The following is a 16565-nucleotide window of genomic DNA, read 5'->3' on the forward strand; positions in this document are numbered from 1 at the left end:
GTGAGCCTGCCCTCTGGTGCCAGTGGCAGCAGAGCTTCCTGGGGTTATATGCACATACCCTGCCTATGCCATGCATCTCAATGTTTTTTTTTTAAATTTAGATCACAGGCTACGGACAACAATGGGCAGCACCATTAGTGTGGCCCATGCACCCAGCGATTCCAACGCCAGCTGTCTCACCGCCCTGAGCTCTTGCACAACAGCTGTCAACACGTCCAGGAAACAGCACTTCACCCAGACAGGGCTATAGTAGGCTTATCTATCCGTCAGTCTGTGCGTTATGTTGTGTATTGTAGTTACACCTGTGCAAGGGGGAACCCTGGCTATGTTATCCCCTGGAAATAAGTGGGAGGGTTAGTTTTCCTCTGCTTGGGCCAGGGCCAGGGCCAGGGCTAGGAACAGGAACAGCAGGGACAAGCCTGGCCTTCCTATCACATGCCAGCTGCAGGATATTCTCAGACACTTCGATGTTTTCTATTTTTGGATGCCCCTTTTCCTTCCCTTGCTGAGATGTCAATGCCTGTGGGACTGGGCTGTAAACTTGGCTCTGCTTCTGAACATCCATGGCGCTCGAGTTTCTTTGGAGGTAGGGTTTTGAGTCAGGCCCATCTCCAATAGTCAAGTGAAACACAAGAAAGTGCTTTGCCATAGGAAGTGATGTCCTATGCCCATTATAATCCATCCCCTTAAATCATCTCACAAGACTGGTAACAGCACACTTCCTCTCTGGATCACTGGTCTGGAATCCACCCCTGGTTGGTGGGCTCCTACCCAGACCCAGAAGGTGTATCCGTGGCTACTAAACTTCTTTTGCAGAAGCACCTTCCTTCCACACCCTGCAATCCTCTCTACAAAATCCCCTCACCTCCCAGTAAAGTTGCTGCTCTCTCCTTTGTCCAGCAGTTTCATTTTCTCACCCCACCCCTTCGTCCTTTGTGTTCTCTCTTTATTTCCTTTTACTTTCCTTTCTGTTTTGTGCTTCTCCTACCTAGGTGGGTCAGCCTCCTTCCCCAGGGGTTTCCCTTCCCTGGTACTCTGACACACTGGAAGGCTGTGCCCTGCAGGGGGGCAAGAATCCACCAATGGCTTTGTGTGGCATTTGTGCAACTGAGCTGAGTGCCACATGGAAGCACAGAAGAGAGATTGGGCTGGCAGGCTGCTGCCTAAAACTGCAGCCCTGTACACAGGAGCTACTCCCCAGCTGACTGCATTTGAAGTTGCTGCAGCTGGGAGGGAAGGAGAGAGTGGGCAGCTTTCAAGCAATCGCCTGCTGCTTTGCCCCTGCTGCTTAGTCCCCTTTTATTGGGGAGATGCAGTTTTCTGTGCCCACCCACTGGTTCTTTTCTCTGCCCCACACCACTCCCATCTATTACATAGTTGTCAGATGCTCCCTGCAGATAAGAGAAGACTTCACGTCTTTGATTGGGAAACATTCTAATACACAGAGATAAATTGAGTAGAGTTGCTGATTAGTTGCAGTTAACTAAAATTAATTGTGATTAGTCACACTGTTAAACATTAGAATACCAACTGAAATTTAAACATGTGGATTTTTTTCTACCTCTTTAATGTTGATTTCAGTTATACAATACAAAGTGTGCTGCGTCCACTTTATATTCTTTCACTACAAATGTATGCACTGTAAAAATGATAAACAAAAAAGTATTTTTCAATTCATTTCATACAAGTACTGAAGTGCAATCCACCTGTAACATACAAATGTGGGATTTGAGGTTTCTTTTGATTGCCGAAAGTGTAAACTGCACTCAACCCCCCAAAAGCCTACAGTCTACTCAATCCTACTTCTTGCTCTGCCAATTGCTAAGACAAAGTTGTTTACATTTACAGGAAATAGCACTGCCTGCTTCTTACTTACAGTGACACCAGCAAGTAAGAACTGATGTTCAAATAGCACTTTTGGAACTGATGTTGCAAGGTGTTTACTGCCACGGAGTTAAATATGCGTAAGCCGCCATTTCAGGGGACATACTTCCATGCTGATGATTCTCTTTAAAAAAGTTATTCATTAATAAAATTTGTGACTGAACTCTTTGAAGGAGAATTCTCTCCTGTTCTGTTTTACCTGCATTCAGCCACATATTTCTTATTATAGCAGTCTTGGATGATGACCCAGCATACGCTCGTTTTGAGAACAGTCTTCAGCAGATCTGATAAAACACAAAAACGATACCAATGTGAGATTTCTAAAAATAGCTACAGTGCTTGATCCAAAGTTTAAGAAACTGAAGTGCCATCCAAAAATCGAAGAGGATCGAGGTATGGAACATGCTTTCAGAAGATTTAAAAGAGCAACACTCCAATGAGGAAACTATAGAACCTAAACCACCAAAAAAGAAAATCAACCTTCTGCTGGTGGTATCTGACTCAGAGGATGAAAATGAATATGCATTAGTCCACACTCCTTTGCATCATTATCAAGCAGAACCCAAGATCAGCAGAGATGCATATTTTCTGGAATGGTGATTGAAGCATGAAGGAACGTATGATTCTTTAGTGCATCTGGCATGTAACTATCTTGCAATGCCAGCTACAACAATGCTATGTGAACATCTAGTCTCACTTTCAGGTATAATTGTAATCAAGAAGCAGGCAGCATTATTTCCTGCAAATATAAAACTTATTTGTCTGAGCAATTGGCTGAACAAGAAATCGGACTGAATGGACTTGTTGGCAATAGAGTTTTGCATTGTTTTATTTTTGAATGCAGGGGGTTTTGTACATAAATTCTATATATGTAAGTTCAACTTCCATGATAAAGAGATTGTACTTCAGTACTTGAATTAGATGAATTGAATGCTACATTTGTTTTTTACAGTGCAAATTTGTAATAAAAATATAAAGTGAGCACTGAACACCTTGTATTCTGTGTTGTAACTGAAATCAGTATATTTGAAAATGTAGAAAATATCCACAAATATTTAAAATGGTATTCTATTATTGTTTAAAAGTGTGATTAATTGTGTGATTAAAAATCAGAATTAATCACAATTATTTTTTCAATTGCTTGACAGCAGTAAAGTTGACCTGAGTTACAAAATTTGTAATGATCTATGCGTTTTTATTGCACGCATACCCACAGCTTCAAGGTGCTTTACCGCAGAACTCTTGCTCAGCCTATTACAGAAAGAGGCCCTAATCAGGAAATTCAGACCCACATTCCCATCCAGATTTTGACAAAATCTATATTTATGCAGCCTCCCCAGAACATTAAAGCCCCTAAATAGAGAATATTGCATATGCACCATGTGGTATTCCAGAGCTTAGAAAAGTCTTTATCTTGTTGCAGTGATGGTAGAACAGTCGCAATCAAGAAAATAAGGAAGAAGACATTCACCCTGTCTAAATCTATACGCAAGGAAGTAAAACAAGTGAGGTAAACATTAAAACCTGCACATTATATGCCATTCTACATTTACACCAGTGTAATGGAGATCAGAACCTGCCCCAGTGTTATTTGTGTTCATGCTTTTCTCTCTCAAACAGTGTTGAAAACACATTACTTTGAACCTGGTTGAACATGTTCCTATGCATATTTAGCTTTTCCCCTACACCTAATAGCAATACTTGACTTTCTAAGTCTCCCCTGTATGCCTTTGGAACTGGAAAGGGTATGATTCCTCTTCATTTTCACAGAGAACTTGATCATCCCAATCTCTGCAAATTCATCGGTGGTTGTACAGAGGTGCCAAATGTTGCCATCGTGACAGAATACTGTCCAAAAGGTAGCCTGAGTGATGTGTTGCTTAATGAAGACATTCCTCTCAACTGGGGCTTCAGGTAAAAAACAGATGAAGTAAGAGATACACCTAGCACCACCAGGTGATGCTTAGGTTGAAGAGGGATATTAAATATGGTAAATGTGACATTGCTGTGATATAGAGAATAGCATGCTTATGAAAGCAAGGAGAGAGAGACCCATTGGATGAGAGACATCCAAGTTTCTGATTTGACCTGTTCGGGGCATATACGGGGACCCCTGAATTTAGTATTTCTAATGTCACAACCAGACCTTTTTACCCCATCTCCAGTATGCTGCCACACCTTTTTAAACCTGGGTTCCCATATAATCATTTTTATTTCACAGCTGTAGTCTGTACTTTGATGTCCTGATTCAAGATAAGTAAGAATGAAGCATAGCCAAATTCATGATCATTCAATAATGAACAGATTAATACAATAAAAAATGCATCATTAGCACTATCTATACAAACAAATGTATATAAAACGGGCTCAGGATTTCAAAGGAACTCCCATATGAAATACTTCTTCATGTATAATTGTGACATTCCCTTATCTGTTCTATTTCTTTTATGTTTGCCTTGCTTCTAGGCAACTGAAAAGAAAAAAAGTGGTCTGAGTTGACATGCCACACAAACTAAGAAGGAGGAGTCCTTTGCACATCCAATAAATATCTGTGCACATGATTCAATCCAGCAAACTGCTGGGAACTCCCGCAAGAAACTGAGTTCCTACAGGTGGCCCAGAACCCTCAATTCCCATTCAACTGCATGGGAATGAGGTCCTCACAGAAGTCCTCAGCACTTTCAGGGATTGGCTCCCTAGGCACTGATCTATTTAAATCAGCAGGACTCTTTCCAGTGCTTCCAACCGTCTTTGAATCAATCCCTTCCCGCATGTCTGGTTCAATGGAATACTGACTTGTTAATGGTCTTGTGCCTTTCAGATTTTCCTTTGCTGGAGACATTGCCCAAGGAATGGCTTATCTTCACCAGCATAAAATCTATCATGGACGCTTAAAGTCAAATAATTGTGTGATAGATGATCGCTGGGTCTGTAAAGTTTCAGGTAATGAAGAGAGATGAAAATCTGAAACATGGCCAACTAATGCAGGCTCATTCCCTGCCATTCACTGCTCCTGCAGGACTGAGCGCCAACATTGTAGGTGGAAATGCTAAGTGCAGCAGCCTTCATTAAAAGCAAACTATGTTAGAGCAAACGTCCCATTACATTATCCTGTCTGGTTTCCAATTTACATGTGTCAGGATTGCACCAATCGTGCGACACAAATAATGGAGTCAGTCATCAGACCTAGCAGTAGCTATGCCATTCTCTGTGATGTTTTTTTCCGCCTGATGCAATTCTCTGACAAGGCAAATCCTCCTTTCAGACAATAACCCTGGGTGAAAAGCTGGGCTTCCAGTCTAAAGAATAGGATCCTTGGAGTTTCACCAGTAGAGACTGGTCAGAACCAAAACCCTGAACCTGAACCGTTGCCTCCCACACCAAATTTCAGTCATGTCTGGATGTAGGACATAGAGGTCAGAAATTATATCACAATGTTCTCTGAACATAGCTCAGCATCCAGATGCTGGGTCAGATCCCAAGGTCCCGACTAGCTTCTTATCATGCAGGTTGGAAGATGGGGGGAAAGCTGATGGAAATTTCCCCTTTACTTCCCCCAGTACTATGTGCTATATGTAGGGCTAGGACCCAGTGTCTGCTGGAGGAGTCTTTTCTCTAGGTGCACCTCTACCCTAGCAACAGGGAAGTGGATGGTACAGAAAAGAAGTGCACATGCTAGCACTTTGTTGCACTGCAATGAATCTACTATGGCTGGATACACTGGTCCAGAAACCACAGCAGGGGTAGCAAGAAGCAGCCATACCCCACCACACAATCTCACCCAATATTCCAGCTGCAGTTCCAGTATTCACAACCATATAGGAATATAAATCAGAGCAATATGTAATGTTATTTTTAAACCAAGCCTCATCCCCCCCCATACAGAGCAAACACTTTTAAAGCACTAATATTACCACAGTACTTAATAATAATAGAAGAGTTTCAGGAGAAAACAACTCTTACTGAGTACCTGTTCCCTTCTTCCATTCATGAAAGACTACGGATTACAGGCCTACAGAAAAGAGGATTTGTGCGAGGGGACTAGCGCATATAAGAAGCATTTGATGCAGATTTACTTGGCTCCTGAGGCCCACTCATTGCTGGATTTTGTCCCCACTTCTGTGGCAGACGTGTACAGGTGATACATTTTTCTCTTTCTGTCTCTGTGATCAAACAACCTTCCGTCATAATCTGGCTAGATTCCAAAACTATACGAGGATAAATTTGATGGATTGTGATTAAAAATTGATTGATTCTTATTTAGAGAATAATTTAGACGCGAGATTTGTCCTTCCAAGAAAGGAAGCCAAATTCTCTACTCAGTAAATGCTCTTGTAAATTCAGAGCAACTCCATTTGTTGTTAATGGAGCTACTCTGGTTTTGCATCAGTGTAAATGAGATAAACAACTAGCTCTGAGTCTATGATTTTTTTTAAAAAAATCACTGCCTCCCTTGAGTTTTTCCTTTTGAAAAAAAATTTACTTAGCTAATGGCAATGTACTAAGAGTTAAAATAGGAGCAATTTTCCAATGTGTCAGCAAAACTCATCCATAATATATTTCCATATGTGGTGGGAACAGCATATTTTTGCTGAATACACTGGATGGCTATATTTTGCATGGAGAAAAAAAACCTAGCCACACCAAGGAAAAGAAGGCACTCTTGAGTGACACTGTGCCTTTCTTTCTCAGTGAACCCAGAGGGCAGTACTTTGCAATCACTTATCTACCCAGAGGATTCTGTCATGCCAGGTTCTAGCCTTCCCGGCTTCCTATTCAAACACATACGTGGATTTACTAGGAGGGCTGCAAGAGACAAGAATAGTCCTGTGGCTGAGGGATCTGGTTTGCTACCTTGTTCTATTACCGAATCCCCGTGTAATCTTGAGCAGATTATTCCCTCCTCCTCCTACTTTGGGACATTAATATTTAGCCTATTTTTGGACTGTGAGATCTTTGTGGACGACACTCTTTCCGAGTCTTTATGAAATGCTTCGCACAATGGAGCCCTGACCTAGGCTGGGGGTTTTAGGTGCTACTAGAACACAAATAATAAATAATTAGGGCTAGTGAAGGAATAAAGGTGGTGGTGTCTATCTTTGGTATGCAGGGATCTGCTTTTGTATTTCCATCTCTTCTGACCCAGCCAGCGCGTTTGAGCAACAAGGACCAACACACTCTGTCCATGGAAGAAATCTAGCCATGCTACTAAGCAACTAAATCCCTGTATTTAAAGAGACAGGCATTTCTAAAACAACCGTTCACCTCTAGGGTACAGTTGTAGTCTAGCCCAGGCTGGTCCCGCCCAAAGACTGTAACCTTCTGGTGGCTGATTGAGGGCCTTTTAATGAATTAGTTGCCAACTCTGACAGGTGTGCTCTGCTCACCGTGGAATGGCACTGCCTCTTGGTGGTGCGGGGGGTGAGCTGGTCAGGCAGGCAGCCCGTCCAGCTGTTACACCCAGTCAGCTTCTTCTCTGCAGCTGCTCTCTCGCGACAGGCACCGTGGCATCCTTTTCATTATGCAGCCCTCCGACCAGGACACTGTTGTGGTGTCCCATTCTAGGGCGGGGATGGGGATGTGCATCAAGACTCTCCAACAGTCTTCTGCTTCACAGTGCTTCTCTCAGCAGCTGGCAAGCGATCTTGGGCCCACCCTCCACACAGCAGCTGAGGTCTGTTCCCTGCCTCACTTCCATCTCTCCTGGCCTTCCCCTCTTCTGGGGCTGCCAGTCTTTCCACTCCCAGGGAGTAATTTTAGGTAACTTGTCTCAGGGCCCCAACTCTTCTCCCAGGCTACGTCTTCACAGAAGAAAATATGCTAATGAGGGACTCATTAGCATAAGTTGCAATCTCATTAGCATATTTTCCGCTGTTTCTTTTCGCATAAAAAGAAGCAGTGTGGACGGGATTTTTTTACGCAAGATCCTTACGCCTCTCTCAGACAGGCATAAGGATCATGAGCAAAATGGGGGTTTTGCGCAAAAAAGCCCTGTCCACACTGCTTCTTTTTGCACAAAAACCCCTTGCTCAAAAAGAAACAGCAGAAAATATGCTAATGAGATCTCAACTTATGCTAATTAGCCCCTCATTAGCATATTTTCTGCCAGAAGAACTGGCCGTTAAGACGAAGCCCTAGAGAGTAATTACAGGCTCCTCCCTGCTGTCTCCTCTCCTTCCTGTGTTTGGTCAAAGCCCTGCCTCTTCCTCACAGGTGAAGGTCTCTCTAATTAGCTGCCACTAGCTCGAGCTCCCCTCTTTGCATCCTAATTAGCTGACCAGACCTACCAGGCCTAACTCAGGTCTTGCAGGGCCAGTGTGGGGAAGCCTATCCCACATCATGCTAACGTAAAATGATTTCAATTAATTCTTTCCCCTGTTATCACTAACCTCCCAGAAAAAAGGGAATGGCCTGCACAGGAGCTTGCAAGTTTGTATGTCTTGGATTCCGGCATATTCCTGTTTTACGCAGCATCAGCAGCCCATTATGCTGAGACCTGTTAGGACTATGCTAAAGGCCTTTAGCTATTTCACGTCACATTTTTTACCTCAGTGGGAGTTAGGCACCTGGGTGCTTTAGAGAATCCCACGAGGTGCCTCTCTGCATTTTAAGGTGCCTAAATACCTTTACCTTTAGGCTTGGCCTTCCAGTGGCTGAGTTATACTGTTCTGTTTCTGCAGGGCCACTCGGGGGGGGGGGGGGGGGAGGGGTAGCGGAGGGGGGAAGTGGGGCAATTTGTCCCAGGCCCCGGGCCCCACAGGGTCCCCCACGAGAATGTCTGAGGTCTGAGACAGGGAGTGCCAGGAAAGGGCCCCTGAAATTGCTTTGCCCCAGGTCCCCTGAATCCTCTGGGCGGCCCTGTGTTTCTGTGCTAGGCCCAACTACTGAGGGATTATGCACTTGAGCTTTTATTCTTCTTGGCCTTACGGTGCTCCACACCATCAGGAGTGTCTCACTCACCTTGTTTAGTCACTGCCTCACATGCAGTGTGCCAAGAATGCTGAGATTGTTTGACATGCATTCAGCTTGCTGCTCCCTGCAGGGGCAATGTGCCCTGTTGTAGGCGACCCTGCCTTAAATTTGTGGCGGAGCTTGTGTCTTGGAGCCACATCTTGACCAGACCTTCCCTTGGTTCATGTCTTAGGCAACTGAGCACTCCAGGGAACTTAGCTGGTTACAGAGGTATCTTGTTACAGGACAACCTGTCATCCCCGAGTGCCTAGGAAGTCTGTCTTTGCTACACTGTGGATAACCCTACTTGGCCAATAACTAGCCAGTGGTGAAATCAGAGTGAGGCAATTAGCACCAGTGTGCCCAAGCAGTCCAGAGAGAAAGTCCCTGCAAAAGAGATGTCACCTGTAGTATTGCAAGAGCTGTCCTCTAATCCAGGTTCACGAGTGCTTGGCATCTCTCATGTAATAAAATTTGTGTTTGACATTGGAGCAGGTGCTAACCCACCAAAACACCATGGCTCAATCCTGCTGTCCTTAGACATCCAAAAGGTCCACTGATTTTTGTGAGCTTTTGGCCTAAATAAGGATGGAGCAGAGACTGCAATCAATCAATCAATCAAGAATGAGGGAGACAATGTGTAAAAATGCCATTCATTTCTTCAAATGGCTCTGTGTACAGTATATTCACATATTCACTAGTTATTTGTCTGTAATATTGCAGTTATTCCATCATTTTATTGGAGATTGCCACAAGGAATGACCCTGTGCCGGTAAGAGCTGAAGAGCTATTTGTGAAGTTCCTCATAATTGTGATCCTGGTGCCATTGAAGATATTCTCAAAACCCCAACTGACTTCAGCAGGAGCAGGATTGGGCTCAAAGTACTGTATTCACAATGGTGTATATTCCGGTCAAGGGCCAAAGTCTTCAGTGCTTACTCAGGGTTGGACCTTTATTTTGATTACTTTTGGTGTAAAATCAGTTCCAGTGGAGCAAGGCCACCAATGTTAGATCCCTCCTAGTGAAACCAGCCCCTGGAATCCCCAAGGGTATGTCTACACTACCACCCTAGTTCGAACTAGGGTGGTAATGTAGTCAACCGGAGTTGCAAATGAAGCCCGGGATTTGAATTTCCCGGGCTTCATTTGCATGTTGCCGGGTGCCGCCATTTTTAAATGTCTGCTAGTTCGGACTCCATGCCCCGTGGCTACACGCGGCACGGACTAGGTAGTTCGGACTAGACTTCCTATTCCGAACTACCTGTACTCCTCGTTCCATGGGAAATTCAAATCCCGGGCTTCATTTGCAACTCCGGTTGACTACATTACCACCCTAGTTTGAACTAGGGTGGTAGTGTAGACATACCCCAAGAGAAATGCAGTGGAAAAATTTACTACAGCTTCCACTCTGTTCTTTTTCCTGGGTACGCTCTGTGGGGCTGGACTGAGGATGAGGTATGTCACTCCTAGGCTTTCCCTGCACCTGCCCAGCCCTGCTTTGCCTGCTCAGTTTCTAGTCCTCCTGCAGTTTCTAGTCCTCCTCCAGTCCGAAGCTGTGAGGACAGTGCTGGCATAGCTGCTGAACCCCTATCCATGGGGAGGATGTTGCCTGGACATGGATCTCAGGGCAAATGATCTATGGCAAACTGTGCATCAAAATCAATGTAAGAGTCCCTGAAAAAAACCAACAGTTTAATGATTCTGGCTCCATAAAACGATTTTGCTTAAAAATAACTCTGGTGACCTGCCTTTATGATTACAGTTCTCCTACTTGTAACTGTTCATGACAGTGGCCCAGCATGGTCCTTCCAGCTTCATTAGGAGCTTTGCCAGGTGTCTGGCAGCTCCTGTCAGCACCACCAACTGGGCTGTTAGAAGTCCGGTCAGCAGTGCAGCAAGGCTAAGGCAGGTTCCTTACCTGCCATGGCTCCGGGCAGCTCCTGGAAGCCCCAGCATGTCCCCCCTTCTGGCTCCTACATGTCAGGGAAGCCAAGTGGATCCTCACACTGCCCCACGCAGGTGCCAGCTCTGTAGCTCCCACTGGCTGGGAACCTTGGCCCCGGGTGCTGCAGGGGCATCCCCTGTGGACAGGGCAGTGCGTAGAGCCATCTAGCCACATCTCCATGTCAGAGCCAGAGGGGAACACGCCGCTGCTTCTGCCAGCTGCTTGAGGTAAGTACCACCCGGAGTCTGCACTCCTGAGCAACCTCCCGTGCCCCAGCACCCTGACCCAGGGATGATCCCTCTCCCATCCTCTGGACCTTTCAATCCCAGCCTGGAGCACTTTCTTACACCCCAAATCTCTCCTGCTCAGCCCCTCCCCAGATCCTGCACTCCCAGCCAAGCCTCACCCCCCACTCCCAATGCCCTGCACCAGCTCTGATCCCCCACCCACCCTCCAAATCCTAAAGTCCCAATCCAGAGCACCCTCCTACACCCCAGACTCCTCTTTGCCAGCCCCACCCCAGAGACTGCACCACCAGCCAGAGCAGCCCCACAACACCAACCCCTCGTCCCACCCCAAAGCTCCCTCCTGCACCCTGATTTTTGCCCCCACCCCAGAACCTGCACCCCCAGCCTAGAACCTGTACCCTTCCCCACACACCAACCCTCTGCCTCAGCCGCCTCCCATACTATTAACCCCTTAGCTCCATCCCTCATCCCACAGCCCCCTCCTACACTGCAATCCCTGAGCCGTGGCCCTACCCCGCAGCTAGAGCCTTCACCCCATCTTGCATCCCAACCTACTGCCTCAGCCTGGAGGCCTCCCCTTGCACCTTGAACTTTTCTTTTCTGGTCTCACCCTGGACCTCACACCCCAGACAGAGCTTTCACCCACTCCCATACCCCAACCCTTGAGCCAACCCGATGAAAACGAACGTGTGGGGAGGGGGGTGACAGAGGGAGAGGGAATTGAATGAGCAGGGTGGAGCCTTGGAGTAGGGATGGGGCAGGGCCTCAGAGGAGAGGTGGAGTAGGGGTGGTAAAATGGCAATCCTATTCATAAGGAGCAGTGGATCGTGCAATGTCTGATGTTTTCAATCATTCCAAGAGCTGCTCTCCTTCAATCTAGGCAGAGCTCAGATCTCGTCAGCTGAGTGAGAGCTTGCAGACAGCCATCTGTGCCTGACAGAGATATGTAGGACTCTTCAGTACAGACATGAAAGCTCTGGTCTGGAACATTTCCACTGGAGAGGAAAAAGGGAGGCTTCTGTACAGAAAGTGATAGGCAAGAATATGCCCCAAACGCATTACAATAGGGGTGTGTTTTCAACACAGGGCATGAGGAACCTACCAACTGTTCTCTCATTGATTAGTGTATTCAGTGCTTTACATCACTATTATTGATTTTTTTCCACTACTGTTCCCCTTCCTGTTCTCTTCTTCCAACGTTGTTCTTGAGAAGGATGATTCTCATTCAGCGGAACATTCCTCATGCCTACCTCTAACAGAATTAATTTCAGGAAAGTCAGAGAATTCCTGCCCGTGCCCGACAGACTATGTGGAGGTAAATGCAGTTATATAGTCTCTCTCACAAAAATCTTTATTAAGGTGATTACAGCGCATGAGAATGGTTTTAATGCAATATTCCTCTGAGGAATGTAAACCTTACTTTTAAGTTGGAAACCCAGGAAATGCAGAGTTAAGGATGAACTTCTTAAGCAAGGCACAATAAAATGTTCTTTATCTTATGCTTTGTCTATGCTACACTGCTTTTAGTGACACAGACATGTCATTAAAGGTCAGGCTCCCCTGACCTTTAATGTAAATGCTTTAATGTAAACGCTATTGGCTGTCGCTTTTGCTGACAAATTTTTTCACTCCTTATGAGTGGTGTTGGCTTTGTCAGCAGTAGAGTGCTCCTGCAAACAATGTGCTGTCTACAATACCACTTGCTATGCAAAACTTTGGTAGTTTGGGGGTGGAGATTTAAGCCTTTTTCCTGTTTCAGCTAATTAGGAGGTGCAGGAAAACCAACCCATCGCAAAGGCCTACATTTGAGCAGGTCAAGAAGCTGTTGTACAAGATGAATCCTAACAAAGTTAGTCCGGTCGACATGATGATGACTCTGGTGAGCTTAATAGATTCTTAATCAAACCAGAACACAACCCAAACAGGATTTAAAACACCCACCCAAAACTGCTGCCAGCTCTCCCTTCTTATCGCTTGGAGTGATCTTGTCACACCATAGTTTACCCAGGAGAACAGCAATCCCACATGACCTCTAGTAGAATTAGCTGAAGCATGAGCTATTGTGGAACCTCAAGTTAACTTTGAGTTCCAGGTTCCATTCTAGCCCCGTTCCTTCAGGTCGTAACTTTCTCAAATATGTTTAAAAAAATTATGTGACAGCAAAATGCAGATGGGGTAGCTCCTGTCCTTCCTTCTCACCTGCACGGCTCCCCTGATGCCGCAGCAGAAGCCCAGTTTACTGTATATAAAAAGTACAATTCTCCAGAGGCATGTTGAGTATGATTCTACAAAGCTTTGGTGGTGGGATTGGGGCTAGTGGCGCCACCATTTACTGCCACTCACAGAGTACATAAGCACATAAGAATAGCCATACTGGCCCAAGTGATCCATTCCCCTTTCTGGCAAACAGAGTTTAGGGGGTTCATGTGCCACAGCATGGCCTAGCGCATCTCTGTAATCAGCTGGTGGGGGCCTGAGGCTTAAATACTTATATGATCCCTGTACTGATATCCAGGACTTGGTTCCCAATGATTATGTAGAATTTAAAGCAATGGAGGCAAATTCTTTCTCAGAAGCATGAGCTCTTACTGGTTTCCTGTGGAAGCCACGAACGTGCCTAAGGACAGAATTTGATCTAGGGAGTTTGTAAGGAAAAAAAATAATCTACATCAACTTTTAACCAGAGCCCATCTAAATGGTACCAAACCAGAACCAGGCAAATGCTGAGCTCCCTGCCATTTATTGGCATGAACACCTTAGTGAATGGATTATCCTATAGAATCTGTTTGTCCTGCTCAGATGGAGAAATACAGCAAACACCTGGAAGTGGTCGTTGCAGAACGGACCCAGGACTTAATGCTTGAAAAGCAGAAGACTGATCGCTTATTATATAGTAAGTCAATCATGTTACAGAAAATATAAGGTATTCTGAGCAGTAGTAACTGAAATTTAACTTTCTTCATGGCAAAAAAAATGGAAGTAACTAGCTTCTATAGTTTCAGGGGGTAGCCAACTTAGTCTGTACAGGAAAAAACAACAAATGGTCTGGTAGCACTTTATAGATTAACAAAACATGTAGTTGGTGTCATGAGCTTAAGTGTTGTTTTTTAGCATCTATAGGTCATCCATTAATATAGTTTCTCCATGCAAGGTGCAATAGATATTTATCATTTCTTCATCATGCCCCTCCGCACAAAAAATAAATATTTTTCCATTGACTAGTTAATATTCCAGCTTCCTCAGTGTTCTGAGACCCTCTTCTTTTGCAGAGAATGTATTCTAGTGCAGTGGTAGGCCAGCGGAAGTGTCCTGGGGGGAGCTCTTAGAGGGGTTGGGTTGCTTCGTAGATAGCACACTGTCGAATTCCATTAAGAGGATTGGAATGAGAGAACAAACAGAAATGAAGTAAAAAAAGATAGAATCAGTGATGGGTTCAATTACTTCTGGACTTCCTATGGCTTTGGAATAGTTACCTCCTATGATTTCTCCTGGCCCATGAGCCAGCTGGGAGCTTAGATTAGAATCCAGATAGAATGTGAGATTCAGACCTATCTGTAATAGTAACACTAGTTGCAATAATAATTAGAATGCATAACAAGCAGCATATAGGGGCAAGTCCTGATCTCAGTTACAGCAGTTTGACACCAGTGTAACATCAGAGATTTCCAGTTATTTGGGATTTACCAGGTAGTGAGTGAAGATTTTGTCCTTAATTTTTTTCCAATCTCAGCACATTTTTAAATCATAAACATTTCTTTTGTTTTCTATATCTGAATGGGGGAAAAGTGAGGTTAACGTTCTTTTATTCTCCTTTTCATGCATTCCCCCCCCCAATAGCTGACATCTCACTTTGTGCTCTGAAATAGGTATGTTACCAAAGCAAGTAGCAGATGATCTGAGGCAAGGGAAACCTTCACGAGCCCAAAGTTATGTAATTGCCACCATCTTTTTCAGGTAAGTGGGAATGGGTAGATTTAGAACTTTAATTAACCTGCACAAAATCTGTGGTCAAGTCATTTTTAGAGAGGAGGCAAATAATGTCCATAAAAGACAAGCATTAAACTTTTTACCATAATACATAATGGAGAATTGCAAATTTCCCCCTAAGAAGAAGGGCTGTTAAAAGGCAATGGCTGAAACCTATGTTCCAGGCACTTACATAATTTCTATCAAAAACTGTGATCACTGGTGGGAAAATGGCAACATTTTCCTCAGGGCAAATGTGTGAGTTTCTGTGAATGATCACAAAACTGCCATTTGTATGTTAAAATTAATGAAGCAGAAAGTGAGACAATCACATAGCTGCATATCCAGAATATCTCATCTCTAGCAGTTAAACGAAAATATTTTTAAGAGCCAGCTACTCAGTCCATGACAGAGGGAGGATATTATGTCCACTTTTTCTTGTGTGAATAGTTCAAAACCAAGGATCTTTTATCCACAGTCTTTGGTTGTGAAGGGATTTCTTCTCAGTCTAAGCAAATGTTTTAAAGAGGAACGTCCCTAGGTAGAAAGCGAAGTTTTGAAATAAAAACAAAATAAAATTCAGGTACAGGGAGTGGAGGGGTCAAAGCTTCCAGCTGAGAAAATAGTGCTGCATGGGTAAATGTGCCTTTATGCTCATGTTTTACCAGAACATGCCAAACAGCTGGCTGGACTGTATCTGTTTTCTTGTGCCTTGCCAGTGACATTGTTGGCTTCACTCAGCTGTCCAGCAGCAGCACACCTTACCAAGTGGTGGACTTCTTAAACAAGCTGTACACTACCTTTGATGAAATCATAGATAACTACGATGTTTACAAGGTGGAGACGATAGGAGATGCTTGTAAGTTCTCTGTGCTGTGGACCAGGGGGAAGCTTAGGAAAAGAAGGGATCAGAGCATGACAAGAATAACCAGTCCTGGTGATCTGAAAAGCTCGTTGCTGCATTAAGGACCAAAAGTAATTACATTTTGAGAGAGGAGAGTCCCACAGCTCTACAGGTGCAGTTTCTCCCTCCCCCCACCCCCATTTGTCCACAGTATTCCATTGAACCTGATGAAAGGAGAGAAGTGGGTGGAGATGAAAAAACTCTTCTGTGTTTGATTTCTGTGGCCTGCCAGATCCTGTCAGATCCAGACCAATGGCAGCTGGTGTGCTTGGTGGCTATTGCTTTACAGAAATGTGTGACTCCAAAATGAACCAGAACCAACAACCCATCTCCACCCCACACTTTCTGACCAAGACTCCCTCTCCCAAATCTTCACATGTGGGGTAGCCTTGTCTCCTTTCCAACTGGAAGCTGGAGGCTCTCTCTCTCTCTCTCTGGGTTCCTGAAAGGGGATACCACACATTCTTTTTTATAGGTTTACAGGGTGTGGCCATCAATTAAAGACCATTTTTGCACCAGATCCTTCAGGGTCTTTGGGGGCAATGGACTCTACACCCTTCAAGTTTTAATGGTGGTGATGAAACACCTCTTGTTGCAGCAACTGTTACACTGAACAGCAAGGCTGCACACATTCGAGATACCAAGCATCTTAGCTATCATTTGGTTT

At 44.7% G+C, this 16565-nt stretch overlaps 1 protein-coding gene across 1 annotated transcript in view; it reads left to right on the top strand.

Annotated features, from left to right (window-relative positions):
• The window catches only part of LOC102445409 (atrial natriuretic peptide receptor 1-like), a 49716-nt gene that overhangs the window by 22728 nt on the left and 10423 nt on the right, over positions 1-16565 (top strand). Inside the window, exons 9-19 of the mRNA XM_089779466.1 lie at positions 102-249; positions 3308-3394; positions 3655-3798; positions 4706-4827; positions 5881-6022; positions 9559-9607; positions 12239-12343; positions 12788-12907; positions 13828-13921; positions 14895-14982; positions 15714-15853. Of these exons, the coding sequence (XP_089635592.1) occupies positions 102-249; positions 3308-3394; positions 3655-3798; positions 4706-4827; positions 5881-6022; positions 9559-9607; positions 12239-12343; positions 12788-12907; positions 13828-13921; positions 14895-14982; positions 15714-15853 (1239 nt within the window). The remainder of the gene's footprint in view (positions 1-101; positions 250-3307; positions 3395-3654; positions 3799-4705; positions 4828-5880; positions 6023-9558; positions 9608-12238; positions 12344-12787; positions 12908-13827; positions 13922-14894; positions 14983-15713; positions 15854-16565) is intronic.

This window comes from Pelodiscus sinensis, chromosome 6, assembly GCF_052426305.1.
Source record: "Pelodiscus sinensis isolate ZL-2025 chromosome 6, ASM5242630v1, whole genome shotgun sequence".
Classification (NCBI taxonomy): domain Eukaryota; kingdom Metazoa; phylum Chordata; order Testudines; family Trionychidae; genus Pelodiscus; species Pelodiscus sinensis.